Source organism: Oryctolagus cuniculus, chromosome 5 (assembly GCF_051225735.1).
Source record: "Oryctolagus cuniculus isolate XC-2025 breed Fujian yellow rabbit chromosome 5, ASM5122573v1, whole genome shotgun sequence".
NCBI lineage: Eukaryota > Metazoa > Chordata > Mammalia > Lagomorpha > Leporidae > Oryctolagus > Oryctolagus cuniculus.
In genome coordinates, this window is record NC_142871.1 from 135,078,968 (window position 1) to 135,105,771 (window position 26,804).

The 26,804-nt window shown below is 63.5% G+C and overlaps 1 protein-coding gene across 3 annotated transcripts in view; it reads left to right on the top strand.

The window, feature by feature from the left end:
- The window catches only part of GRM4 (glutamate metabotropic receptor 4), a 96,513-nt gene that overhangs the window by 32,178 nt on the left and 37,531 nt on the right, over positions 1-26,804 (top strand). For 2 of the 3 annotated variants that reach the window (XM_089333265.1, XM_002714597.6), the window contains exon 3: positions 11,035-11,251. The exons of the other annotated variant lie outside the window; for it this stretch is intronic. In XM_089333265.1, coding sequence (XP_089189391.1) covers positions 11,035-11,251 — 217 coding nt within the window. The remainder of the gene's footprint in view (positions 1-11,034; positions 11,252-26,804) is intronic. 3 annotated transcript variants of the gene reach the window in all.

Below are 26,804 nucleotides of genomic sequence, written 5' to 3' on the forward strand. Positions count from 1 at the left end.
GCATTGGGGGGCCTGGTTTCAGTGTGCAGCAGAGTGATCCGGGAGCGACAGCCTCTCCCCGAGTCTCCCGGCCCTCGCCCCTGAGATGGGGTGGGCTGTCTTCTCTGGGGGCAGCTTTCAGGATGAGACGGGGTGAGAGGACGATGGGCAGCGCTGTCAGCTGTGTCACAGGACGGGTCTAGGGGGCCGCAGGCCTGTTTCCTGGGCGGTGAGCTCAGGGCGGAGCTGGTGGAGGAGGAGAGGGGGGCGGAGCTGGCACAGGGCGGGAGCAGCCCCTCCGTGCTGGGCAGGCGCTGTGTCCATCCCGCCACGTCCCTGTGTCCATCCCCGCCACGCCCCTGTGTCCATCCCGCCACGTCCCTGCGTCCATCCCGCCACGCCCCTGTGTCCATCCCGCCACGTCCCTGCGTCCATCCCCGCCACGTCCCTGTGTCCATCCCGCCACGCCCCTGTGTCCATCCCGCCACGTCCCTGCGTCCATCCCCGTCACGTCCCTGTGTCCATCCCGCCACGCCCCTGTGTCCATCCCGCCACGCCCCTGTGTCCATCCCGCCACGTCCCTGCGTCCATCCCCGCCACGTCCCTGTGTCCATCCCGCCACGCCCCTGTGTCCATCCCGCCACGCCCCTGTGTCCATCCCGCCACGTCCCTGTGTCCATCCCGCCACGTCCCTGTGTCTGGTACATGGGAGGAGCTTGTGGAGCCTCGCTGCGGAATGTGGAGGCCGGCCCGGGGTCTGGTGATGCTGGCGGCCTCCAGGCCAGCGGCTGACTCCTGGGCCGAGAAGCACAGGATGCGAGCACAGCAGAGCCCGAGGGTCTCAGAGGGACCCCCGTCCAGCCCGCCTTTATACAGGGAGGTGGTCAAGCCCATGGCAGACAGGGCCCACTGTGAGGGTTCCATTCCCTGCTCAGCCGCTCACCCCCTGAGTGTCTCCGGGCAGGTTCCCGCACCTGTGAAACGGACGCGATGGTGGCCCCTCTGCCTGTGACAGGTTACTGGCGAGGACTGAGTAAGTTGTAGGGTGCTGGGGGCAGAGGCTGGCACCCACAACAGCCCAGTAAACGTTAGCTGCTGTCCCAGTGCTCGAGATGGGAAACCAAAGGCGGGTCTGCTCCAGGTCACACAGCGAGTGGAGGTGGCAGAGAGCGGGGTCTTCCCATGGTGACTGCAGAGGTCATGACAGTGGACATGGAGGCAGGGGCATCCCCGGGGGGAGGGGGCGGGGAAGCTGCAGGAGCCCAGGGACCTTGGAGGGATGGGCTTGGTCCAGAGCGGGCCCAGGAGGCCCGCGCCGGGGAGCCTGCTGCCCTTGGCTTGGTCTTCGGTGGGCTCGGCAGGTGTGGGTCACGAGGAGGGAGATAACTGGGCGGGTCCTGCTTCTCTCTGTCTCTGTAGACACGGCCAGCGTGGCCGCTGGCGCCTCCCTGCTGCACCAGCACAGTGGCTGTCCCAGAGCGGGCAGCAGCCAGGCAGGGAGAGAAGCCCCCGGCAGGCGTCCCCTGCAGGCGCGGTGCTCAGTAGCCTCAGCCACCAGCTCGGCCGCTGGGCCCGACGGTGCGGCACCCCCAGCCTGCCTTGTGGCCTTGGCCAAATTGCTGCCGTTGGCCTGCCCATTCTGGGACGGTTGCATTTTGACTTATTTATTTGTAAGGCAGAGAGATGGAGAGAGAAAGAGGAAGAGAGGTCCCACCTGCTGGTTCACGCCCCAGATGTCTGTCATGTCCAGGGCTGGGCTAAGACTAAAGCCTGGGGCTGGGGAAGCAATGCAGGTCTCCTACCCGTGGTGGCAGGGACCCAGCCTGCTGCCTCCCAGGATCTGCAGGAAGCCGGAGTCAGGTGCTGGAGCCAGGTACCGAACCCAGGCCCTCTAGCGTGAGACCTGGGCATCTTACCTGCCGGGCTAAATGTTCCCCACCCCTCCACCTCCAAACTGCTTAGAAGCAGAACCTCCCCCAACAGACTCCTGTAGAGTAACCTGTGTGTGTGTGACTCAGCCAGGAGCAGGCTGCTGCCCAGGCGCACCCCTTTGTAGATGGGAGCTTTGGTGTCAGGCTCCGTCCCTCCTTGCTCCTTAGCCATGAGCCGGGCACAGGTGCTGGTCCTCTAGGGACTGATGCTCCAGTGGGAGGCAGAGAATCATCAATGGGACACGTGAATGAAACACGTGGTGATAAGGGGGAACAGCAGGTACAAAGGGCCTGCGGCAGGCTCCTTTCTGGTCTGTTGTGGGTTGTGTGTGTGGCAGGGGTGTAAGTGTGGGGGGAGGCCAGCGGGGAGGGGAGGGGCTGTTGTTCCAGGCCAGCCAGAGTTGCTGGTTGGCAGTGGTGGAGGGAGGGAGTCGTGGCAGAGGCGGGGTCTATTTTCCAGGTGGAGCTGATGACATTTGCCCTAAATAAGAAAGAGGACGACACACTCAGTGCTCTGGCCGAGCGGCGGGGAGGGCAGAGCTGCAGTCGCCTGGCTGGCGGCTGCTGCACAAAGCCTCCATTTGGGACCCGCTGTTTGTGGGGTACCCGTTCGATGGCTGGGGGAGCCGGCAGTGGGGTGGGAGCCTGGAGTCCAGGGAATGGCCTTAGTTGTCTCACCTGGCAGCAGGTGCCACCGTGAGAATCTAGGCCGTCGGCAGCCGTGCCCCAGGGGTGAGAGGGGAGAGACGCTGTAGCAGTGAGCCTGGGTGGGAGAAGGAGGCCGGGCCAGCAGAGCAGACCCAGGGGACCCTGCCAGGAAGGGGCTGAGTGGGGTTCAAGTGCTCCTGCAGGTTCCAGTGCCGCTGTGAGGCGGGCAGGCGCGATGGGGAGCCCCCGGCCATGGCGCGGCAGCCTGGCGGCGTGGCCTCGCCGGCTTGGCTGCCCCTGCCTTCCGCCCTGGTTTCTGGCTGCCCTCTTCACCGGGGCTCAGGCCCTGTTCTCCGGCGGAAGCGCCCAGACTCCCTCTGGGGCCTCCTCCCTGCCGGCCAGGCTGCCAGCCTGCCGGTGTGGCCTGGCTGTGATATAAATTCTGCGGAGTGATGATGATGTGACTTTTATCGGCTCATGTGTTCAATAATGTTAATACATCCCATTATATCATATTATATTAATACAGCGCAATATATCACACACGGCGCAGCACATTAACTTGGCCGGGGAGAGCGCTGGGCAGACAGCGTGGCTAACTCTCCCTCAGCCTGGCTACAGCCCCAGGGCGGGCTCAGTGCCTGCCAAGTGGGCAACAGGACACCCTCCGGGCCCTGTGCGCCGCTCAGTGGGGCTCCTCCTTCAGTCCTTTCCCGTGAGTGCAGCACATGGAACAGGTGCAGAAGCCCGGGTTCAGAGATGCCCAGGGGGTGTGGTGGGAGAGGCCTGGAGCAAGGATCGGCTGCTTCCCAGGTGCAGGACAGGAGGGCAGGGGGCGGGAGGTTGGCCACGAATAGCGGATGAGCTCACAGGTGCTGCGCCAGGCAGACTTGGGTCCAGATCGTGCTGTGTGGTCCTGTCTCCAGATCCTCTTGGTGAAGCTGATAAATCGTGTTTGCTTCCCGGGGTTCTCCGGTGAGAAGTGAATGGGATGATCCCTGGGGAGCACGGACGGAGCACAGAGTTGGGAGCTCATCCATGGTGGCCACCTGTCCCGTGGGCATCACAGCCGGCACCTGGGCAGCCTCCACCGGCCCAGCCCAGTCCCGCCGTCAGCTTGGCCCCTGGGTACTGCAAGCACAGACAAGGCTTGGCTCTGCCCTCAGACAGGCTGAGTGGACGGCCGAGCCCAGCGCAGAATGACCCTGGGCAAGTTCCTTCCCTCGGAACGCAGTGGCTTATTTGAAAGCGAGGGGCTCAGGCCGTGGTGAAACCCAGCGGGTGAGAGTTTGTGCTGGCGACGGCTGGGGCCAGAGCTCACAATAGCAACCTGGGAATGGCAGCTAACACCCGCCCTCATCCCCCAAGCTTCTGTACCGTCGTCCCTTCTCCTGGGTGACCCTGGCAGTGAGCTTGACACAGCCTAGGTGGCTCCCAGCTGTCAGATGAGCAGATGAGGCTCGCAAGGGAGGCGGCTTGGCCAGGGTCACTCAGCCTGGGCCCTGTGGTGGCTCCCCGGGAACCCTTACCTGCCCCCTGCTCGGTGCCTCCTGCGCTTCGGACCCCCCAACCTCTGGTGGCCCCCCTGCTGCTCACTCCCTGCCTTCCAGGGGTGGGGGGCGGGCGGGCTGCTTTGTCCCCGGGCGCCCAGGAGAACAGTGTGTTCAAAAGGGCGCCACAAGGGAGTGAGTGAAGAGCCTTCCGGGGGAATATTTGCTCAAAGGCCTGGTGCCTGCATCTGTCTGGTTCTCTCCAGGAAAACATGATTCAGATCAGGCCTGGAAATGCACGCACGTTTCCTGCTGGTCGTGTAAAAGGCGGGCGGGCTAGGCAGGGGTTGGCGGCGGCCCGGGGCAACCCCTGAAGGCGCAGCCTTGCTGGGGGCACCAGATGCAGCAGGCCCCCGGAGGGCACAGAGGTGGCGGGGCTCGGACCACCTCCCATCACTGCAGTGAGGCCCTGTCTCCCCCGCCCAGGGAGTCAGAACCCGCTGCCCAGCGGCTGTGTGGCCTTGGCCAGGCCGGAGGCACTGAGCTTCCGTTTCCTCCCCGGTGTGAGGGCTGTGGCTGCTCGGGGTTTGTCGCACAGCGGCCGTGCAGAGGCACGGGAGGGCCCCAGCGCTTACTGGGCACAGCACACACCCGGGGGCCCTGAGCTGAGAAGGAAGCAAGGCAGAGCTGGGGCGTGCTCCAAGGCGAGCAGTAGGGGCACAGTTAAAGTGAGGGCAGGTGGGCCAGGGGGCCGTGGTGCCTTAGAAGGCCCCTCTGAGCCGAGCCTGGAAGGGGAAGGTTGGGGGGCAGCTGTCCACATGCCTTTGTGGGCAGGGAGTGGGGACAGCCAGTGCCAAGTCCCCGAGGCAGCGTGCCTGGTGCATTCCAGGTGTGGCAAGGTGGTGTGCCTGGAGCCGTCAGTGATACCGGCATGGGCATGGGGAGAGATGAGGTCTGTGTGTGACAGGGTCCAGTGCTGGTCGTTGCAGCAGAACTGGTCAGGGCTGTGCTGGGAAGGGCATTGCATTAGCGCCCAGCAGGGGCTCCCCCAACAGGGCTAGTCTGTGCATTTTGCCGGAAGTTGGGATCCACCCACCCGAAATGCCCCAGTCTTTCTGGGTGCAGGCTGTTTTGCTATGTGATGGCAAGAGAAAGTGAGGCCCTGACCTGGGCCCTGGGAGACGCCGGCAGGTGAAGGGCTGTACACCCCAGCTGTGCCGGGGGCCTTGGGGAGAGAAGTCGGGGGCCGTGAGCCCACCCCCTGCTCCAGCAGCCTGGCGTGGGGTTGGGGCTCCTAATTAAAAGCTTGCATCCAAAGGCCTGACGATGGAATGTCTAATTAAATCAATTCCATCTCGTCTGGGAGATAGAGGTTTGCATATGATAAGCATGAAATTAATAATTATGTTTAGAAATTAGCTGTTGCTCAAAGTAGGGCCATTTATACAACCCTCAGGGGCCCTGGCCCCCACCTCTGCCCGCCCCTTGGTGGTGGAGACAGATGGGCCGCTTCAGCCCCCGCTGTAGTGTGACCACCAGGAGTGAGCGTGGGGGGAGACCAACTCCTCGCCCCGCTGCTGCCCAGGCTCCTGCCCCGTGGGGGTGGGGTGGGCAGCCCCTTGCCACTGGAGGTCAAATTCTGGCTCTGCTGTGTGACCACAGGAAGTGACTTAGCCTCTCTGTGCCTCCATTTCAGAAACATGGGCCAGTTTCCCAGGATTATTGTAAGACTGAAGGTGCAGAGGTGTGCAAGCCGCTTAGGACAGTTCTTGGTCCATAGTCAGCTCTCAGTGTTAGCTTTTATGGTGTGTGTGTGTGTGTGTGCGCGCGTGCACATTCACTCTAGCTCATTCCAAACTGGCTTGTGATGGGTGTGCACCTGACCTGCCCAGGCGCTTGGTGGAGATGAGTAAGAATCATTCTGGCTGACCCGGAGCTAGGACGGAAGTCTGCTTGCTGTTGGCATGGGAGGGGGCGCTGCAGACTGAGGCCTGGAGGAGTGTGACCGTGGCCTTCGCCAGTGTGGCTGAGAGCCCTGCCCCTCCCTCCTCAGGGGCCCGGGCTGGCTGGGCCGAGGCAGTCACTAAGGCAGAGGGTCTCGGAAGTGATGGGCATTTTCTGCCCGAAGCCCATTGGCCAGAGCATCTCAGGTGGCCCACCCAACCCCCAAGGGCCTGCGGAGCGGAGATTTTACCGGTAGCCAGGGAGGCAGAGCACCACAGTTAGCCACGTATGTGTGTTCTTTTTTTTTTTTTTCTAAATATTTATTTATTTATTTGAAAGTCACAGTTACACACAGAGAGAAGGAGAGGCAGAGAAAGAGAGGGAGGGAGGGAGGGAGAGAGAGAGAGAGAGGAAAGTCTTCCATCTGCTGGTTCACTCCCCAATTGGCCGCAAGGGTCGAAGCTGTGCCGATCCAAAGCCAGGAGCCAGGAGCTTCCTCCAGGTCTCCTATGAGGGTGCAGGGGCCCAAGGACTTGGGCATCTTCCACTGCTTTCCCAGGTGATAGCAGAGAGCTGGATCGGAAGTAGAGCAGCCGGGACTCAAACCAGGGCCCATATGGGATGCCCGCACTACAGGCGGTGGCTTTACCTGCTATGCCACAGCGCTGGCCCCATGTGTGTATGTTCTTACCTCTCTGTGCCATAACACCAGCCCCCTCCCTCCTCTGAAAAAGATTTACTTACTTATTTGAAAGGCAGATTTAGAGAGAGAGAGAGCTCTGATCTGCTGGTTCACTCCCCAGGGCTGGGGCAGGCTGAAGCCAGGGGACTGCAACTCCGTGCGAGCCTCCCGTGTGGGTGCAGGTGCCCAAGCACTGGGGCCATGCTCTGCTGCTTTGTCAGGTGCACTAGCAGGGGGCTGATTGGGAGCAGAGCAGCCGGAATAAGAACTGGTGCTCACGGGGATGCCGGCGTCGTGGGCGGGTTGTTTGCTTATGCTTGTTTCTGTTCCCACTTCCACAAAGGCAGGGGTTTGTCTCCAGCGTGTTCACCCAGTGCCACAGTCGCACAAAGGCTGGGATGGATTCCCAGGCAACAGCTGAGTGCGTGGACTGCTGAGTGACAGGACAGAGTCCCCTGGGGGTGAGAGGCTGCTGCCCCAGGAGCGTCTGAGCCCAGGGGACCACACGGGCCTGTGTGCAGACTTCCCTGTCCTTTGGGATGGTGTTTGCTGCTTGCACCCTGCGACATGCACTCCTGGTCACAGTGGGAACACCAGGCCCCCTGTGTAAGAGGAGGGGGCCGTGTGACAGGACAGAGAAGGGGACACAGCAGGGCAGGCCGACCACCCTGGGGCTGCCACCCTAGCCAGCTCGGCTCCCAGGAAGAAGGCAGAGGCTGGGCTGGGCCACGCGGGGGCCCCACAGACTGACTGCATGGGGCCGTAGGCTGGCCGGCCCAGGGCACACGGGCATGGCTGCTGTGTGTAAGCAGGGCAGAGTAGGGAGGCTGGTTTGTGGCAGGCTGCTGGGCTTGCCCCTACAAACTCCTCACCCGACCTCCTGTCCCCCCATATGGAATCTCTCTGCGCTCCCTGGTAGACCCCGGGTCGCACTTCCCTGGGCAGCCCAGCCTGGCCCCAGCTCCGTCCCCAGCTCCGTCCCCTTGTCAGCCCCGTGGCCCTGGGCTGCCCCCCCCCCCACACCTGCTGTCCTCAGGGCCGTAGCTCTGGCTCCTGAGGGTGTTTGTGTCTGCGATCCCAGCCCTGGCCACCGCACGCTGCTCCCTGCTTACCAGGATGCGGTGTGCCGGCCCTCATGGGATGTGCACCTGCCCCAGTCCTGCCGAGCTTGGGGAAGGCTGCGGGGAGGGCAGTGGCTGCCCTGAGTGTGGCCCCTCTTGCTCCTCCAGGGCCCTGGGTGTCTGCAATGAAGGCTGGCTGGGGAGGGGTGTGCGGGGCGGGCCGGTGCCGGCAGGGTCGGTGCAGGTCGCCCTCTCCCGCTCTGCGCTTGCTCTGAGCCTGAAAGCATTGCTGCCTTTTATCTGTGAAGGAAGCAGCTGATGCTGGGAGCTGGGCTCGGGCTCCGGAGGGCAGGGAGCCGGCAGTTGTCCTGGGAGCCTGTGCCCGCCTGTGCGTGCGGGGTCCCCGGCGTCCTGGGTGAGACGCCGTATGCCTCTGGGCAGGTGGGATCCTGAGAACTGTCTGCATTGGCCCAGGCCGGGCTGGCGGCCGGAGGTGGCTGCAGGGTGCCAGCCTCAGTCTGTGGCTGCCTGGTCTGACCTGGGGGTGGGACAGAAAGGACTGAGTCAGCAGGGAGGGCAGGCAGGGCCCAGGGCCGGATGGAGGACGAGCTCAGGGGGCTGGGCAACTCGGCCAGCACCTGGCTTCTGGCGTCTCCTGACCAGGATGCTTAGGGGGCACGTTGACTTCTTAGAGCCTCGGTTTCCTCATCTGCAAAATGGGCGCTGTGGCCCAGGTGCTACCTCCCTCTCTAGGACACCTGCCCCCCCCCCCCGTGCACCTTGATCCATGCGGCCGCTCTGTTGTTACCATGGTTACTTGATAGCGAAGTCACTTACTTGTCCCAGGCTGCTCAGCTGAAGGGCCAGGCAGTGCGTGCAGCCCTGGGCAGGCTGGCTCCAGGGCCCTTGGGGGACCCCATGCTGTGCCTGGCACGAAGGAGGAGGAGGAGGGCGGGCCAGTGCTTTCCACGGTAAAGCTCCCTGGGGTTACCGTGCTGGGGACAGTTGCGATGGCTGGGCACTGGGCGCGGGGCAGGCTGGCCTTCTGGGGGTCAGGGTTGCACCCCTCACTGCCCCCCGGCACTCCTCTGAGCGGAGGCTGTGGGTGCGTTGGGGGCCTCTGAGACGCCGGGCAGATCCCTCAGCCCTTGCCTGCCCTTTCCTCTCTCGATGCTGGGCAGCTGCTCGTCGGGGCCCTTGGATTCTGCAGGTCTGGGGGCGGGTGACCCGCAGCCAGCTGTGGGCATCTGGCACGCCACCCGCACGCCTGCTGGCCAGGTGGGCTCGGCCTGAGGGCAGATCCAGGCTCTGAGCATGTGCGAGCACGTGCACAGTTGCCCACACAGCGCTCACACGGGCATCCACACTCGTGTCGGCGGCCCTTGGCGTGTGCCGCTCCCTCTGCTGAAATGCTTGCCCTCTCGTGCCCCTGGGGCTCCCTCCTGGGCCTCCTGCGTCCTCTCCTTCTCCTGGCTCCTCATCTCCATCCCATGGCTTGTTTCCTCGAGCCCCTCGGGGGCAGGTGTCGGGTCAGCCGGTCCCAGAGCTGAGAACATCCCTGGCAGGCTGTGGTGTGCAGTGGATGGATGCGCTCAGGGCACACTCCAGCACGCGTGCGCGCGCGCACATACACACACACACAGGCAGCTGTGCCTAGTGCCATCTCCTCTGCTGCCCAAGCCTAGAAGGAAGCAGCTTTTGTCGTTTGCCATGGGTCATGGGAAGAGGGAGGGAGAGGGAGAAGAGGGAGAGAAAGGGGGGTGGAGAGAAAGAAAGGAGAGAGAGGGAGATCTACTCATACACACACACACACACACCCCAGCCCCGGTCGCTCACCCATTATGTAAGCTGGAGACACCGCGGGGTGTCAGCTGCCAACACACTGGGTGTCACTCAGGATCTCACCACCTGCCCCTCCCCAGGTGGCATTGCTGGGATATAGAGTGTTGGCTGCTGTCCGGGGTGGCGTGAGTCTGGTTCACCTCTGTGTGTCTGTCTGTGGCCTGTGGAATTGTAGCAGCCGGCACTATATGCCTGAGCTTGGTGCCGTGGGAGGCCGAGCTGACTCTGGGGGCCAAGGGCTCAGGGAGGGCTGCCTGGAGGAGAGGACATTTGAGCCGGGCCTTGATATGTAGGGAGGATTTAAATGTGGGGAGACGAGGTCGTGGGCCCTGGGGCAGAGGGGAGGAAGCGGACAGACAGATGGACCCCGTGCAGGCCACCTGGGCCAGGCAGGGCTGGGCAGGTGCTGTGGGGTCTACCGGCTCTTGCCCTGGGTGGTGGGACGTGAGTGCGGTGTTCCAGCGCCTGGAGCGGTATGGAGGTGCACAGCAGGTGCACAGCAGGTGCTCTGTGTTGGGCGATGGAAGGAGGAGGCAGAGAGGAGCAGCTGGCGTTGGGGCGGGGACGGCTGCCTCCCTGCCCTTCTGCTGCTGCGGCTGGGAGAGGAGCGCTCCGAGGAGAATGTAAATCGAGTGTCCCCTCCCTCTGCGCCAGGCTGCAGAGACTTCACAGCCCCACCTGGCCAGGTTGTCACAGTCACCCGTTGGGACACAGACGAGGCCCCCCAGGACAGCCCCCTGCCCTCCCTGCCCTGCCTGCACTCTGGGTTGGGGCCTTGGGGAGCCTGTTCCTTGTTTGTCCCCATGACAATGACAATGACAGTGACAGCGGTGTAACTGGAGAGAGCTGGGCATGGGACCCTTCCTTTCTGGCCCTGGGACACTGGCTGTAGAGACAGGGAACTTGTTGGAGGATACCCCACCTGCAGCTTCCTGCGCTGCCCCCTGCGGGGCCCGGGGGGTCTGCTGGGTGGTGGCAAAGGGGCTGCCTGGGGATGGACTCTGCATCCCCACCTTGGCCCCCAGACTCCTGGGCCGGGCCCTTCCGGGTGAAGGCACCCCGTAGCTCCTGGTATGTGTGCACACGTGTGCACGTGTGTGCATGCGTGCATGTAGTGTGTGTGTGGTTGGGGGTGTCTCCGTGTCGCAGGGCCCTGCAAGGCCGGTTTGGCTGGGAGACTTCCTGGAGGAGGAGGAGGTTGGGTGCTGTCTGTCCAGCCGGCCCTTTCTCCCCTGATGCCAGCCTCGCCCCGTGGGGATAGACGGGACCCAGGAGGGCCCCGCCTCAGTCTCCTCCTCTGTCGGGTGGGGCTGGGGCCTGTCCTGCCCACACCACGGGTTCTGACCCAGGGCGGGAGGAGGCAGAGCCCAGGGGAGGGGCGGACTGTGAGGATGGCGGGAGCGGGAGGTTGGTGTGTAGGGGCGCCAGCCCCCCATCAGCACCCCTCTCGCCCCCAGATCCCCCAGATCAGCTACGCCTCCACAGCCCCCGACCTGAGCGACAACAGCCGCTACGACTTCTTCTCCCGCGTGGTGCCCTCGGACACGTACCAGGCCCAGGCCATGGTGGACATCGTCCGCGCCCTCAAGTGGAACTACGTGTCCACGCTGGCCTCTGAGGGCAGCTATGGCGAGAGCGGCGTGGAAGCCTTCATCCAGAAGTCCCGCGAGGACGGTGAGTCTGGTGCCCAGCCGCAGGCTCGCTCGGCTGAGCGGGGCCCAGAGCTGCGGGCCCTGCTGCCCGGGGCGGCCGCTCATGGGCCCCTGTCTCTTCCCGGAGCACTGGGGTTTGGCCATGGCCTCGCCACACGCTGGGTGACTCCTGTGGGCGGGGGATGTGTGGGCTGGTAGACGGCGTGCAGACGAGGGCCCGGGGACCTTCCCCGTTCTAGTGGGTAAGGGCCAGAGGACAGCTGATGTCCTTGTAGGCAGAGGAAGGGAAGTGGTCGTGGGGGGCCTTGCTTAGCGGCTGTCACGGGCCCAGGAGGCAAGCCATCTGCTGGACAGGTTCTCGGGATGGGGAACGCGGAGTCCCTAAGACTGAGCTGCCTGGGGAGGGGCGAGAGGTGGAGGGGCGGACCCTGGTGGGTGGAGGAGGGGCAGGAACTCTGCATGCACGGTACCACCTTCCCCACTAAGCCCTGGCACGACCTCAGACGTCCAGTGCCAAGCTTAGGTGTCCCCAGCGGTGGCGGCTGTGAGACAGCAGGGCCTGCAGGGCCCTGGTGGTCCCTGGCTGGGTCCGAGGGGAAGGTGGGGCTGAGGGGCAATGTGCTTGGGCTGTGGAGGGGGCACTCCCCCTGGGCTGTAGCGGGCCCAGGGGCGCACCTCGGGGAAGCTGCAGGGCACAGGGTGGTGCCCCGCCCCCTCCCGCCTCTCCCTAATGGCTCTGCAGGCGCCCTCGACCCTGGGGGTGGCGCCTGTAGGTTTACACCCGCGTGGCCCCAGAGCTGTAATTGCTTTCCTAAGGACCGCGGCGTGTCCAGAAGCCGGCACCGGTAGCACCCTGCAGGCATAATCCTGCCGTAAATCTTGGCTAAGCCCCTTTAATTGTGCAGCTGAAGCTGCTCCGGTGCCAACAGCCCGGTGGAGGGGGTGGCGGCGGCAGCGGGAAGTGGGGCAGAGCTGACTGACGGCCGTAGCCCCAGCAGCCGGCAGGCGGGGGTGAGCAGGGCGCCGCTCGCACCTCTGGGAGGGCTGGCGGGCACGCTGGGACCCCGGGTGACAGCGCCAGAGCCAGGAGCCAGGGTCGCTCTCCCTCTGGCTGCCCGCGCGGCCTTTCCTCCCGTGCACCTCCCCCTGCACTGCCCCCACTGGCTCCTCCGCTGCTCAGCGCTCCCCAATGCAGGCCGCTGCCTTTACTGTGTCAGGCACGATTGCTATAGGACTTGGGGTTGGAAGTCAGGGTCCTGGCCTTGGGCCCTTACCCTGAGGCCCCACAGCGCCCTCCCAAGATGCCCAGCACCTGCTGTCCCGGATGACCCCCTGCCCCTGGAGAGGAAGTCGAGGCACAGAGAGGCCGTGGAGAACTGGGCACAGGTCCCCGGCTCGCACGTCAGAGGTGGAGCAGGCGCTGGAGCCTGGGTATCTCAGCCGTCTCTGTTTCTGTCTCCTCCCTCTCCTCCCCAGCTCCTGTGCCAGTGCTGGGGCGCATGCACACACACACACACACACACATGCACACTCACACACACGGGCCTGAAGGGTGGGAGGGCAGCGGGCCCGGTGGGGTCCGTGCGAGTCACTGTGCATGTTATCCAGAACTCAGTCAGATGTTGGGGAGTTGGAAAAAATAAAGTTTACTCGGGGTTTTACAAAAGGACCTCGCGATCTAGAAAAGCAAGAGAAGTGGCCACTGTGCCAGGGTCCCTGGTCCTCCGCGGCCACCTGTGCCAGCTGCGGCAGCCCCTGGGCCTGGCTGGGCCGCCCCCGGATCTGGGCAACAAGGCCGCCTCGCCCCCTCCCCTAAATGAGATTTGATTTGGAGGTCTGTCCTCAGGCCCAGGAAAAGAAAAGGGGAGAGAAAGCCGTGCTGCAGCTGGCCAAATTGAAATCAGAATTGAGCGGCTGTAGAAAGAGGCCGCTGTAGCTTGTAGCCTAATCCCTGTGAAAGATTAAAGATGTCTTTGGCCGTATATTGTATTGATTCGTCCTCTGAAGTATAAATCATCGGTGAGCGGCTCGGAGGAGTGCCAGGGAGGGGAGGGGCGGGCGCTCGGCCGGCCGGGGTGGGGTGTGCACCGGAGTTGCGAGAGTTAGGCCTGGGTGCCTACTGTGTGCTGACCCTCGGAAGAGCATCATTCTGACGGCTTGGTAGATGGGGAAACTGAGGCAGGCCGGGGTACTTTGCCAATAAACAGGATGTGGAGGAGCTGGGAGGGGAACCTGGCTCTGTCCTCCAGGTGGGGGGCTCCCAGGCGCTGCCCGGCCATTGGCACTGAGCTAGAGGAAGCCCTGCCCCACTTAGCACGTGGCCCCCCCCCCCCCCCGGACTCATTCGTGCTCTGGGCAGTCCTGTGGCTCTTGACTGAGCCCTGCCTGTCCCAGGCATCCCCTCGGCTGTTACAGGCCTGATGACAGCTCTGTGGGGCCCGGCATTTCGTCTCTGTTCTGCAGCTGAAGAACCGGGGCTCAGAGAGGTGTGCTGGCTGGCTTAGCGTCCCACAGTGAGGTCCCAGGAGTGGCTGCGTGTGGCTAAGAGGTCAGGCTCTGTCTGGGCCACTCCTAGGAAAGGCACTGAACCCCTCTGGGCTCCCTGTTGTCAGAATGAAACAGGCTCCTGGCACCCGGAGGTGGGCACGCGGGGTGCATGCTGGAGGGTCAGCATTCAGGTCTGCTGCCTGGGTCCCAGCTGTCCTGGTGCCCGGCCACTCCCGGGGCTGACCTGGCGAGACCTGGCTGAGGCCACGTGTGCGTGCATGGCGGGGGCGAGGGACGGACCGCAGGAGCCCAGGCCAGCCTGCTTCTTACAGGCAGGCACGGTGTCTTCCGGGGGGCGGCCAGGGCAGCACAGGTGCACGCGGGGAGGGCTGCATTTCTGGACACGGGGCTGGCAGGCCTGCCCCCGTAGGGGTGTCTGGGCACCCTGCAGTGTGTCTGGGCCTGTGTGCTTGTGGATGTGTGTGTGTGTGTGTGTGTGTGTGCCTGGGCGAGGCGGGGGTGTGGGTAACCACATCATATGCACGTGCTCACGCCGACTCCCTGCCGAGGCCGAGGCGGAGTTTGCCCCTGCAGCGGCCGCGGAGCCGGGCTGGGATTAGACATGCAGAGCAGGCCCGGCCTGGGCTCTGGAGATAAGGCCAGTGAGTCACCCCAGGTGGGAGGGCAGGAGGCGGGGGGCGGCACCCATGTGGCGGTGCCCGCTGCTGCCTCCCACCCCGTGTCCTGGGCACTCTCGGGGGTTGGGGTCTGGAGCATCCTCTTCGCCAGCCCACAGTCTTTCGGAATCCACGGGGCCTGTCGTCAGCCTGCAGCAGTGCCCCCACTGCACAGAAGAGGAAAACCAAGGCTCGGGCGCCGGCCTCAGGCCACGTGGGCGCATCAAGGGTTGGCCCTCATCCCCGGCCGCCCTGTCTGTGCTTCCCCTGCACTGACTCGTCAGCTCCCTTGCCCTGAGGCCACACAGAGGCTCACTAACCGCCCTGAGGCCACACACCTGGCAGCTGGCGGAGGCTCCGTATCCAGCAGATGTCTCCCAGCCACTGAGCTGCACCACCTGTGGTACGTGCGGCAGGAAGAACATGGGTCAGCTTCTGGCTGGGGCCTCTCCTGTGGGGTCACCTGCGACTCTGGCTATGGTCCTCTCTGGGGGACAAACCGGCCCCTGCCCCGGGATGGGGAGGGAGAGCCAGATGACCTCTGTGAGCCAGGCAGAGGGCGCTAGGGAGGCTCAGGCCTGGTCCCTGGAGGACGCCCATTGATATTCCGGAGATGCGGCTGCAGCTCCGGCTCCGGGCTGAGCGGCAGACTCGCATTCAGATGCCTCTGTCAGCACAGCCCTGCCGCCGGCACTGACCCGGCCCCGGGAAGGAGACCCTGGGTTCCGGCAGCGGGAGGCGGCCCCTCGTCCAGCCGGGATGAGTGACACTCTGGGCCTGTCTTCCCCGGCTGCACAGGGCGCACCTGCCTGCTGCGCTGCTCTGAATGGGGGCAGGGCTTGGCCAGCTGGAAGGAGCTGTGTCACCCAGAGGGCCTGCACTGCTGCTGCTTCTGGGGAGCCAGCGAGGGGGTGTTGGCCCAGGACACCCCTCTCCCCCAGGATCCAGAAATGCCTCCCCTTTCTGCTGCTCCCCCTCGCCTCTCTGCCCTCAACCCTTTCCACTCCCCTCTTCCCCCTCTGCTTGAACCACACCAGCCTCCTCGCGGTCCTCCGTGTGCTACCCACGAGCCCGTCTCAGGGCCTTTGCACTGGCTTTTCTCACTGGGGGGTGCCCACGTGGCCTCCATCCTCAGTGCATTTAGGTGTCCCCTCTGCAGCGAGGCCTCTCTCTGGCCAGCCTGTTAGTTTCTATTTATTAGAGAGAGAGTGTGCTATTTCCCGTCTACTGGTTCACTCAGCAAATACTGTAACAGCCGGGGCTGGAGCCAAGGAGCTCATAACAACCCAGGTCTCCCATGTGGGTAGCAGGAGCCCAGTCCCTTGAGCCATCACCACTGTCTCCTATAGGCTTTATACTTGGCTGAAGGCCCACTCCCCGGTCACGCTGTCTGAAACAGCCCTTTCTCACCCCCACTCCCCACTCCCTGGCTCTGCTCTGTTCTTTCTCCTTATGGTCCACATGGGCAGAGCTCTTTTTTTTTTTTTAAGATTTATTTATTTATTTATTTGAAAGGCAGAGTTACAGAGAGGCAGAGGTAGGGGCAGAGAGAGAGAAAGAGAGAGAGATAGAGAGAGGTCTTCCATCCGCTGGTTCACTCCCCAAGTGGCCGCAACAAGCAGAGCTGGGCCAATATGAAGCCAGGATCCAGGAGCTTCTTCTGGGTCTCCCATGTGGGTGCAGGGGCTCAAGGACTTGGGCCATCTTCTACTGCTTTCCCAGGCCATAGCAGAGAGCTGGATCGGAAGTGGAGCAGCAGGGACTCGAACCGGCAGCCATATGGGATGCCGGCACTGCAGGCGATGTCTTCACCCACTATGCCACAGCGCTGGCCCCAGGCAGAGCCTTTTGCCTGTCTTGTTCTCTGCGGCATCACCCAGCTTCTAGTGCAGCCCCTGGCACACAGTGCTTGCTCAACAAGTGATGGTTGAATGAATGATTGATTACAAAATACAACCCCCCAGCCACTCACTTCTTTAGCTGTCTTCCACCCCCGTGACAAAGAAATGGCTTTTCCAGCCCACGGAGTGGCAGCTGAGGCTGGCAGGGTGTAGGCTCTGGAGTGAGGTGAGGCTGTCCCGGGACCCCCGCCCCCTTCCCCACTGAACTCCCTGGCTGTCCCCACCCTTTGCTGATACACGGAGGCCAGAAATCCTTTCCTGGAGGCAGCAAACGGGGAGGCGAGAGCTGGGGGCCTGTCAGCGCTGCATCAGGGTGAGGTGTGGCGCTCGCGTCCTCTGCTTTCCCACCGCCGTCTGCCTTGGGTGCTTGCTCTAGGGCTGCTGCCTCTACGTGACAGGAGGGGAAGGGGTGCCGCCCTGCTCCCCCTTGGGTCTCTGCTGCCAGGTTGATTGCGCACCTGCCAGGTAGCCAGCTCCCATGGGAGAGAGGAGACTGGCGTTTGGCCGGCTCATAGGAGGTGCTCCGAGGGCTCACCTGAGCCAGTGAGTCGGGGGCTATGCTGACGTGCCTGTTGAGGTGAAGACACACCCCCAGGTCCACTGCCGGGCCAGGCCATCATGCAGGGCCTGGTGGAGGAGACCCAAGGGGGTGCAGAGCAAGTGGAGAGGAGGGGAAGGCTGTGCCAGGTGGGGAACAGCAGGTCCGGGAGCCTGGAGGTGGGAGCGGACGGGCAATGGGACCTGGGGTGGGACCTGGGCCTGGTGCCAGTGGCCGCATAGCAGGGGGCAGCATGAGGGGCGCGGGGCAGTTTCTCCTGGGCTAGCTCCGTGCTTTTTGGCACTTGGGCTGTACCTGCTTGACGGAGGGGGTGCATATTAATTAGCGCCTGGAGTTGCCGCCTGCCGTGTCCAACTTGCCCAGGGCCGGGGTGGTGGTGGTAGGGCGGTCCTCGCTGCCCTGGGATCCCAGCTCAGGGCCAAGGCCTCCCCTGCCCTGCAGACTGCCCACGTCCGCCTTCCCACAAGCTGGTAGGGGTAGGGGCTGTCCCATTGGTCCAGTGCCTGCTGACCCGTCCCTCTGCCACTTCCCCTGACCCCAGGCCCCCAAAGTCAGCGGGAGAGGGGCCCACTTAGCTCTCTCCCCGCTTCAGGTGTTAGTGGAGCGGCCAGTGAGTGAACGCACAGGCAGTCCACTTCCCCGGGCCTGGCCCTGCCCTGTCCTATCTGGCCTTTGCTCCCCTCCCTGGCCAGCTGACCAGGGATGGCCGTGTCCACCATCTATGGCAAAGGCTCGTCGGGACCCCTCCCTCTATGTTCTGACCCATCTCGCGGGCACCCTGAGACATTTGCTTCCCTCTGAGGATGCTGGGAAAGGGAGCCCTGTGAGGCCTAAGGCAGCGGACGTCCAGTGGTGGTCCTTCAGGGCTTGGCCTTTGCTTGAGGATGCCAGGGGCCAGAGGCATGGGGCACGCAGAGCCTGGGGCATGCGGCCTTGCCACTGTCATTTGCAATGAGGCTGACGCCAGCCCGGGGCGTGGGCATGAGGAAGCAGGGAGGGGCCCTGCACTGGCTTGAGCGTGGCACATCTGAGTGTAAAATGAATTTGAGCTGCTTCTGGGGGGAAACCTCTGGACTCTCCCACCAGCCGCCTCCTAGGGTCCGTGCACAGGGACCCAGCAGCCCCGAGCCCACCATGCTCTGTCCTGATTGCATTTTCCCAGGAGGAGGAGAGAAGTGGGCCCTACCTTCCCGTCTAATCACCCAGGCCGCCCAAACCCGCCGTGCGCCGCCTGTCACTCTGCCAAGAGTGGAGATGAAGTGGACCTGGCCGGGGCCCGCCCCTCCGAGCCATGAGGCCCGCTGCGTGCCAGCCAGGTCTGCTTGCCGAGGCTGGGAGATTGGCAAGGTGTTGGCGTTGCTGTGACTGCTAGCTCATGCCCGCCCTGTTCTGAAGCTGAGCCCCATGCTTGCGTGGCCCCCCCTCGGGGACTTCGCCTGTCTGCTCCGATTGCCCCGGCGCTCTGCCCTGTGACAGGGTGCTGATACCTCTCGATTCTGTGAGTCCCCCGGGTGGGTGGGTGTCATCGTGCCCGGCGGGGCGGTGGGGGCACCTCTCCGGCTCCCTGTGACGCCACTGACTCCTGCCCTGCCTGTCACTGTTGGACACGCTCCCCTGTGTCCTCGCCTCTCATCTCCGCGGGAACATCGGGGTGAAGGGGACAGCAGTGGCCGAGCCTTCGCGCTGAGCCTGCATCCCTTCCCTCCTAGACAGGGAGCATCGTGGTCCTGGGCCGGCGTCACGATGGCCCACAAGGGAAGACGCCCCCGCCCCAGGCTGGTGCAGCCCCTGCAGCTTGGCTGTCTGAACCTGGTCCTCCTGATATTGCGGCAGAGTTGCGTGCTGGAGAGTCCAGTTGCTGGGCAGGAGGCCTGGGTTCTGATCCTGGCTCTGTCGCCCCATCAGTCGCTCCAGGGCTGTGCCTCGGCTTGCACCTGTGTCACTGGGGAAGTGAATAGCAGCTGCCCTGTGTGCCTCGTCCACCGAGCCTGCTTGCTTGGCTTCTGTCCTGTTGACAGAGCTCTACCTGTTTGGACCCTGTTGCCTTCCAGTTCACTTCCTTGCCCTTGTCTGTCCCCACCCCCATCCCGGCCTGAGCTCCTCCCAGAGCACACTGGGTGTGTCCCCAGGCTCCGTGGGATCGGGTCCTGCCCAGTTTGCTCCCTTCTTTTAAGGAGCAAGTGGTGGAGGCCCCTGATCTGCTCACCCCCAGCTCGGGTTTGACCTTGACCTCCAGAAAACCCACTGCACTTGTTTGCTGCCTGTTGGAGTCCAGGTGCTCCCCCCTGAGCCCCCTGGGAGATGCGGGAGGAGCCTGGGGACTCATCATATCCTTGTCCACCCCCCACCCAAAGGCCTCCTGCCCCTGACCAGGATGGGGCTGCAGCAGCTGCTCCCCCAGCTCAGCCCCTTCCCCACACCTGTGTGACCCTAGGTGGTCCCTTCCCCACTCTGGGCCTCCAGCGCTTCCTCTGCGAGACCAGGGAGGGCGCTGTGTATGTAGCACAGGGGGAGGCCCGTGGCCCTTGCTGCCTCCTTAGTCGCTGTGTCCGCCCTCCTGGGCCCTCCTCCCAAAGACTCTGGGCCCCGCAGACTGCTCCTGCACCAGCCCTCAGCCCGCCCGGCCTGCCTGGCTGAAGACACCCAGGCCTCCTTTGGTTTTGGTGCTCGCACTGCAGGCCGTGTTTCACGGCGTCATCCCCGGAGCTGCTGGGCTCCACGCAGCCTTGCTCCTGCCCTGCAGCCCTGAGAGCTGTCCCCATTCTGCCAGGCAGGCGACTGCAGCCCAGGCTGCCCAGAGGGCTGGGGTCTGCTCCAGGGCTGGGCTCTGCAAGACAGGCAGGCTCTAGAGCTCCAGGGATGGGACACAAAGCCCTCCTCTTATTTTTATTGTTTGTTTGTTTTTTTTTTTTTTTTTTTTTTTTTTTTTTTTGAAAGACAGAGTGACAGGGAGAAAGAGAGAGATCTTACATCCACTGGTTCACTCTGCAGATGTGAGCAATAGCCAGGGTCAGGCCAAAGCCAGGAGCCAGGAACTCCCTGCATGTCTCCCAGGTGGGTGGCAGGGACCCAGGCGCCGTCATCTGCTGCCTCCAAGGCGCCTTAGCAGGAAGCCGAGCAGGAAACGCAGGTGGGACTTTGTCCCAGGTACTGTAATATGGGATGCAGGCCCCCACTCCCGCCCCAAGCCCCCCTTTTCAGTGAAGTAGTCTGTCCTTCCTCTGCTGTTCCCTCACCCAGCCCTGGGGGGCACGTCAGAGGGAAGACCCCGCCCCCTCCTCTGAGGCCAGAGGCTCTGCTCAGGGCCAGGGCAGGAAGAGGTGGAGAGGCTCCTGGCTGGCAGCAGGATGATGAGGGAGCCTGTGGCTTTCCTGTCTGCTCTGAGGCTTGTAGGGCAGGTTTTGTAGGGGTGGGAGAGAGAGAGAAGCCGTCAGCCTGCATGACTGTCGCCTGGGCCACCCCTTCATTGCTGCTTCTGCCTGCTCCTGCTCCAGGGTTCTCGGGGACCCTGAGTCACAGAGACTGCCCCAAGGGGATGTGGTAGGTGAGCAGGGGAGGGGGCGTTCTTTTCTTCTGCCCTCAGCCCCTTTAGTCCTTGCCTTTGCACGCTGATTTGTCCATCTGTTGAGTGATATTTATTGAGCACCTACTGTGTGCCTGACATCGAACCAGCACACTGGAGAGACCACAGTGGGTCAAGAAACCGAAGACCCCTGGCCTTGTGGTGCTTATGTCTGTGAGAGGGCCAGTTCAAAGGGTTTGTGAAAAATGGACTTAAAAGACACATTTGTTTGGTGCAAGAATGTTTTGAAATCCATACCTAGTTTTCTCATCGTACACATTTCCCGTGAGTTTGCTGAAGCCCCCAGTCCATTGCTGTGCTGTCAGACAGGAGCTGAGCGGTGCTGCTGTGACTGGCCCAGAGGGCCAGAGGGCCAGGGCCTCGTTTCGTGCTAGGTTAGCAGCCTTCCAGCACCCACCCTGCCTTTCTGCAGCACAGACAGCCGAGCAGAGCCCCGGCTGCAGTGAAGAGTGAGCCAGTAGGGCTCTGTGGGAAAGTGCTCCAGGTAGAGGTGCCAGCAAGTGCAAAGGCCCTGGGGTGCAGCCTGCTTGCCTTTGTGGTGAGTGAGGGTGAGGGGAGGGAGCAGATCTCGTGGGGTCCCGTGGGCCATTGTGAGGACCTGCGCTTCTGCTCTGAGTGGAATGGGGGCCACTGGAGGGTTGGGCAGACTTGGGTCTGGTGGGGGTCCTCTGGCTGTTGTGCGGGAGGTGGAGTGGGGGTCTGGGCTGGTGAGGAGGCTGTCGCAGTTGTGCAGAGAGTTGGTGAGTGGGCAGGGGCAGGGTTCCCCCAGGCAGGGCCCAGCCTGTCTGTTTCAGCACCACGGAGAGCAGACGCTGCGGGCAGCTGGTCCTGGGAGGGCGGTGCAGCCGGCTCAGCCAGCGCTGTCACGGGCAAGCCCCTTCTCCTGATTTTGCCGTCACTTCCTTCTTCAGCTGGCCATGTTTACTTCCGGGCACTGCTGTAAGTCCTGGGGGTTGGGCAGGTCTGCGTGGTTGTCCGGCGGGGACAGGGGCCCGGCAGCAGTTGTCTCCTGCGGTCTCTGTGTCCGGCCAAGCTGTGGTTGCAGGGGGGAGTCAGAGGGAAGGGGTGATGGGGGAGGGTTTGTCCCAGGGGAGATGGGAGGGACGGCTTTCCAAGAGCAGCAGACCAGCAAGGCGGGTGGGTCGGTGGCTGAGGGTGCCGCCCCCCAGGCCTGCCAGACTTGGCAGTGTCCTTGGACTCTCGCCACTGTTCCTGTTGGGCTCTTGGGTCCTCCATCTTTAAAATGGGGCTAATCGTAGCCCTGACTTTGCTGGTTATCGCAAGAATGACCGAAACGGCGGCATCAGCCATCAGAAAGGCCTAGCGGGCTGCAGGTGGTGGGGGCCTCCTCTGAGGCCTCGGACGCCGAGGGCAGGCACTTGGCTTCTTGCTGCCTGGGGTCCTCCCCACCCCTGCCCCAGCCCCTTGTGACTGTCCTCTCCCACCTCCCCAACTTCATGCCGCAGTCTATCCTTGCCCCATTTTGCCGTCGACAGAATGCTCGTATGGATATTCTATGCAAATCCTCATTTTTAATGAGCCAGAAGGAAAGCTAACGATGTCTCAGGGCCCAAGGGAGGCCTCGCGATGGGGGGAGGAGGAAGCAGGACAAAGTCACAGCCAGGAGGAGAGCGGAGCGGGGAGGAGTGGGAACAGACGGCCAACCCAGAGGGGTGCAGAGGGCAGGGAGAGAGACCCAGCAGAACCCTCTTTGCTGCATCCTTGCCCTGCCTGGAACCCGTGGAGGCAGCCTCCCAGTCACTGCAGGGGTGGGGGTGGGGGGGGGACATGTGTGGGAACAGGCTCTGACTTTGGGAGCTTGGTTGTCTTGTCTGTAGGATGGGCCTAACACCTCCGACATGGGCTGATCGAGAGGAGCTAATGAGACCGCACAGTGCTAAGGTTATTCAGCCGTGGAGCGCCGTGCGGACCGAGGCCGTGGAGTAGCGGGAGAGAGAGGCGGAAGCGGGGAGGGAGGAGGCAGAGGGCGGTGCGGGGAGGGGGTGGGGGAAGCTGGGAGGGCAGCAGCTGCAGATGGGCAGCAGCTCCTGCTCCTTCCTCTGTTTGCCCTTTCTGTTCTGTCTGTCACATCCGCTCACAGATGGCCGTGAGCGCCACCAGGGCCAGGTTCTTGTCTGTCCTCCTCCTGGCCATCTCACAGCGTCCAGGGCAGCTCCTCACACGGCGGCTGCTTAGTAAACGAGGGATACATCAGTGAGTACTCTGTGCTGGCTGTGTGTCCGTCCGTCCCCCAGAGAAAGGGGCTGTTGGGCACGGAGGCCTCTAGTCCGCTGATTTCCGTTGACTGTGCCAAGTGCAGCGATGGAGACATTGGGATTCTTCTGGACACTCAGGGGAGGAGGAGCGGGGGGGGACACCCTGGAAGGCCTCCTGGAGGAGGGGGCCTGAGTTGAATCCGCGAGGACAGATGGGAGGTGAAGAAGAAGAGGGTCTGGGGAGGGAAACTGGGCATCAGAGGCAGAGCTTTGGCTTGAACAAAGGCCCGGAGGAGCACCTGGGAAGTCGCAGGTGTTGTTGGGGGTGGGGTGGGGAGTGAGGACTGGCCAGGGTCAGTCGTGCAGGGCCTCAGGACAGGGCTGAGGAGTCTGGACTTGGCCCCGGACAAGGGAAGTGACCAGGGGAACTGGGGTTCCGGGCAGAGTTGGGGGTGCCAGGCTGGGCACGCTGAGGACTGTGAGGCAGGCATGGGCCCGGCCTGGTGAGCTGGGCCAAACAGAACGAGGGGTGCTCTGTGGTTAGGGCCTGGGGGCTGGCCGCTGCCAGGTCAGGCCGCACCTGCCCTGGGGTTACGGAGCCAGCCTGGAGCAGGGCCTGGGCCGTGCGTGTGAGCGGCACAGGCTGCATGGCCCTGAGCAAATCTTGGCCCCTCTCTGGGCCCTGGTTTAGATCAGAAAGGCACTGTCCATGCTGGGCGCTCCGGCCCTGCCGCTGGGCGCTCTCCACGCTGGGCGCTCCGGCCCTGCCGCTGGGGCCATTTAGAAATGCACTTGGCGATGTCACAACGACTCAGGTCCCTGTTGATGCTTAGTGCCCAGAGTCCTAGGAGATCTCTCGTCGTGTAACATGGGCCGTCCTGCTCTGAAAAGCTGTCCCACCCCCCGTGCTTGTTGAGAACCAGAGGTGCTCCCAACCTCGTGTCCCCTGCTCCTGCTCTGGGAGAGAGGCCTGGGGTCCCCACCCTTCCTTTCCTGGTTCCTCATGTGCACTCACTCCAGATGGCGCACGCTCAGGTTGGGGTCCCTGTCCTGTCCCAGGGGGAAGCCTGGCGGAGTGCGGGATCTCCTCTGTTACTGCGGGGTCAGGCTTGATGCAGGCCCCTGCTGCCATCCAGAGGTTGGCTTGTAGGAGCCAGGGCCTTGCTATCTGCCACCCCTCCCCCTGCTCTGGCTGGAGAGGAGGGGTGAGGGTTGGCGTGGGAGAGGGGTCCGGGAGGGCTTCTTGGCCCAGTGTCTGCTGGGGGCAGGCGGGAGCCGGGCTTGGCACGCCAGCATCCTATGGTCTCAGCATTTCATTGAGCTTGTCAGTTTCCACTCCTGGGGGATGTGGGCTCCTACATATTTCTCTTGGCTTGTAGCTGCCTGCTCTTGTTGGCCAGGCTGCAGGCCCAGTGCTGGCTCCCGGCTCTGGCTTCTCCCTGCCTGCCTGAGCCTTGGCTCGCCGGAGCAGGCTGGAGGTCTTCTCCCTGGTGCCCCTGCTCCCACACGGGGGTCTCTGCCACGCTGGGTTCCCGACCTGGGCTGTCTGAGGCTGGCAGGCAACTTTGCTGGAAATGAGGTCTACTTCAGCCAACGTTAACTGAGCACCTACTGAGAGCCTGGCACCCTGCTGCAAAGCAGGGGAGAAAGACGTTCTCCCTAGAGGGGCTCCTGGCTAACGATGGCCAGGTGTCAGCGCTCAGTCTCCCCGGCCATCTAAACTCCCGGTGCTGTGAACTCACCTACCCTGCACGCTCTGTTACCAGGACGTCCAAAAGCCACACAGCTAAGCAGTGGCACAGTTAGGAGCCTGGCAACCTGGCTCTAGCCCCCCCACCCCCCGAAGCAGGCGAGCTGTCAGAGTGGTCACGGCACAGGGGAGGGGACGGCAGGGATGGCAGGAGGGGCGCCCCAGTGGGCAGCTGAGAAGGAGCCACGATAGTCCCTGGGTGACGGAGAGGAGAAATTGGGCCCCTAGACTGGGTGGGACTGGGCACACGGAGAAGCGGGAAGGGCACTGGAGGAGGCTGGAGGGTGGGAAGGTGCCGGGTGGGTTGGAGACAGCGGTCGTGCTGTGGTGGACTGGAGGTGGAGGGGCGGGGCTGCAGAGGGGACTGCAGAGCTGAGGGGACCCTCTCCCCCTCTCCCCTGCCCTGCACCATGACGCTGGGGACCTCTTCCCCCAGGGGTGTCCCTGCAGCTGGAGGCCAGTGAGAACCTCTTCCTGGTGGGAAGAGGGCCTTGTGTAAGAGGCTCCCCCAGTGTCCCCGGCCATACTGCAGTGTCCCAGCCTTGGCTGCGACTTGAGATGGGGACAGAGCCATGTGGTCACCCCGAGGACCTGGGTTGCTGCAGCCCCACCTGATGGTCCGGGAGCTGGAGCAGGGGGTGACCTTGGCAGAGGACCCCGACTTGCCGGGTGTGCCTTGGGTAGACCTCTTCCCTTCTCTGCGTCAAACCCGAGAAGCAGGTGGGATTCCCTAATGCTGGGACCTGGGTGCACCGGGGCAGGGGTGGGCCTCTCCGAGGGGCTGGGGTGGGCCTGGAACAGGCCGTCTCCCTGGGCCCTGCCCCCCAGCTCCCTCCCACCTCCACCTGCCTTCAGACGCCTCCCTTCTCTATTTTTTCCTGCTTTCCTCGCTTCAAAGGTGTTTTGCCTAAATGGGTTTGTGTTAAGATATTAGGTCGATCACTCAGCAAATTTCTCTCTGCTCGGAGCCTAGCGCCATGAATTATGCAGCTCTAAACAGTGCTGCCTGTGCTGCCCAGCGGCCTCCTGGCAAGGGGACAGCAAGCACGGCTCAGCTCCGAGGCGTGGGACCCCGCAGCTGCCCTCCCCTCCAGGGCCTGTGTCTTCCCTCAGCCCCCCAGGATGTCCCCCAGGGGCTGGGCCTGTGCACTGGTGACCCGCTTTGTCACAGCAACCTTGCCGTGTCTGGGGCAGGGACGCCATCCTGTTTTGCAGCCAGGGAAACGGTGAGGGCAGAAGCGTGGGCACTTGGCTGTTATCAGGAAGCGGTAGAGGTGAGGTGGGACGTGGCCCCGCCTGTGTCTCCTGCTGCCACCCCGGTCCAGCTCTCTGACGCCTGTGTCCCCTCCTCTGCCGCACTGGCCCCTGACTGCAGCTTGGTTTCCCCTGCAAGGCCAGAGCTGGGTGTTAATGGGGGGCCTGTGGGCAGGGGTCGGGGTTCAGAGGCTTCCTTATGGCCCCCTCCCCTGGCCAGCCCCCCCTGCTCCCCAGGGTCAGGGTATAAGCAGCAGCAAGGGGACGGGTGTAAATGGTGCAGTGGTGTGGCCCTGGCACCCAGGACGTTGGGAGTGACCCTGAGGTGGATGCTGGAACCTCCTGGGGCCTTGGATCGCAGGTGCACTGGGGCACGCCCTGGGGAGACCCAGCGAGACCTCAGGTTAGGGGGAGGCTGGGCCGCAGGGGTGCTGGGTGCTCTGTGTGGCCCTGTAGACTGTGTGGGCTTGGGTGATGCCTCAGTTGGCCCTGTTGGCTTGTGCTTGACAATGATCTTGGGTCTGGTCGGTGTTCTGTAGTGTTGTGTGCGTAATGTGTGACATGCTTGTGACTGCGCTGTGTGGGTCTGTGGTGTGCACGTGACCATGTAGGGCTGTGCGTGTCTGTGTGACTGTGTGGCTGGGTGGCTGTCTGGTTACACATGGAGCATGCATGTTGCTGGTGGGCCTCCCAAGACTTGTGTGCCCGTGTGGAGGATGTGACTGCGGGGTCTGGGGTAGGGTGCGTGTTGTGAGCATGTGTGGAATTCATGAGCTTGTGTGTCTGGGCTGTGTGATGGTGTGGGGGGTGTGTGTGTGTGCTGCTGTCTGCCTGTGGCCCTGAGCCCACCCTCATAGCAGGTGCTGAGACCCTGTGAGGCCGTCACGGGGCCGTCGTGGGGGCTGTGGCTGGCAGTGGGGCGGGGTCTCTGCAGAAAGGCTTAGGCCCTGGGGTGGTGGGTGGGATGTGGTGTTGTGAGGGTGGCTGTTGCCACGAGTGCCTGTGTGCGGGGAGGGGGAGGGGCTTGGGGTGGCGGTGGGGGCTGAGAACCCTCTTGAAACAGAGGGTAAGTGTTGCCTGGGACAGTCCCTTGGTGTCTGAGCTGTGGCCCTGGTCCTGTCCAGCACCCTGCACCTGGGAATGGTTCC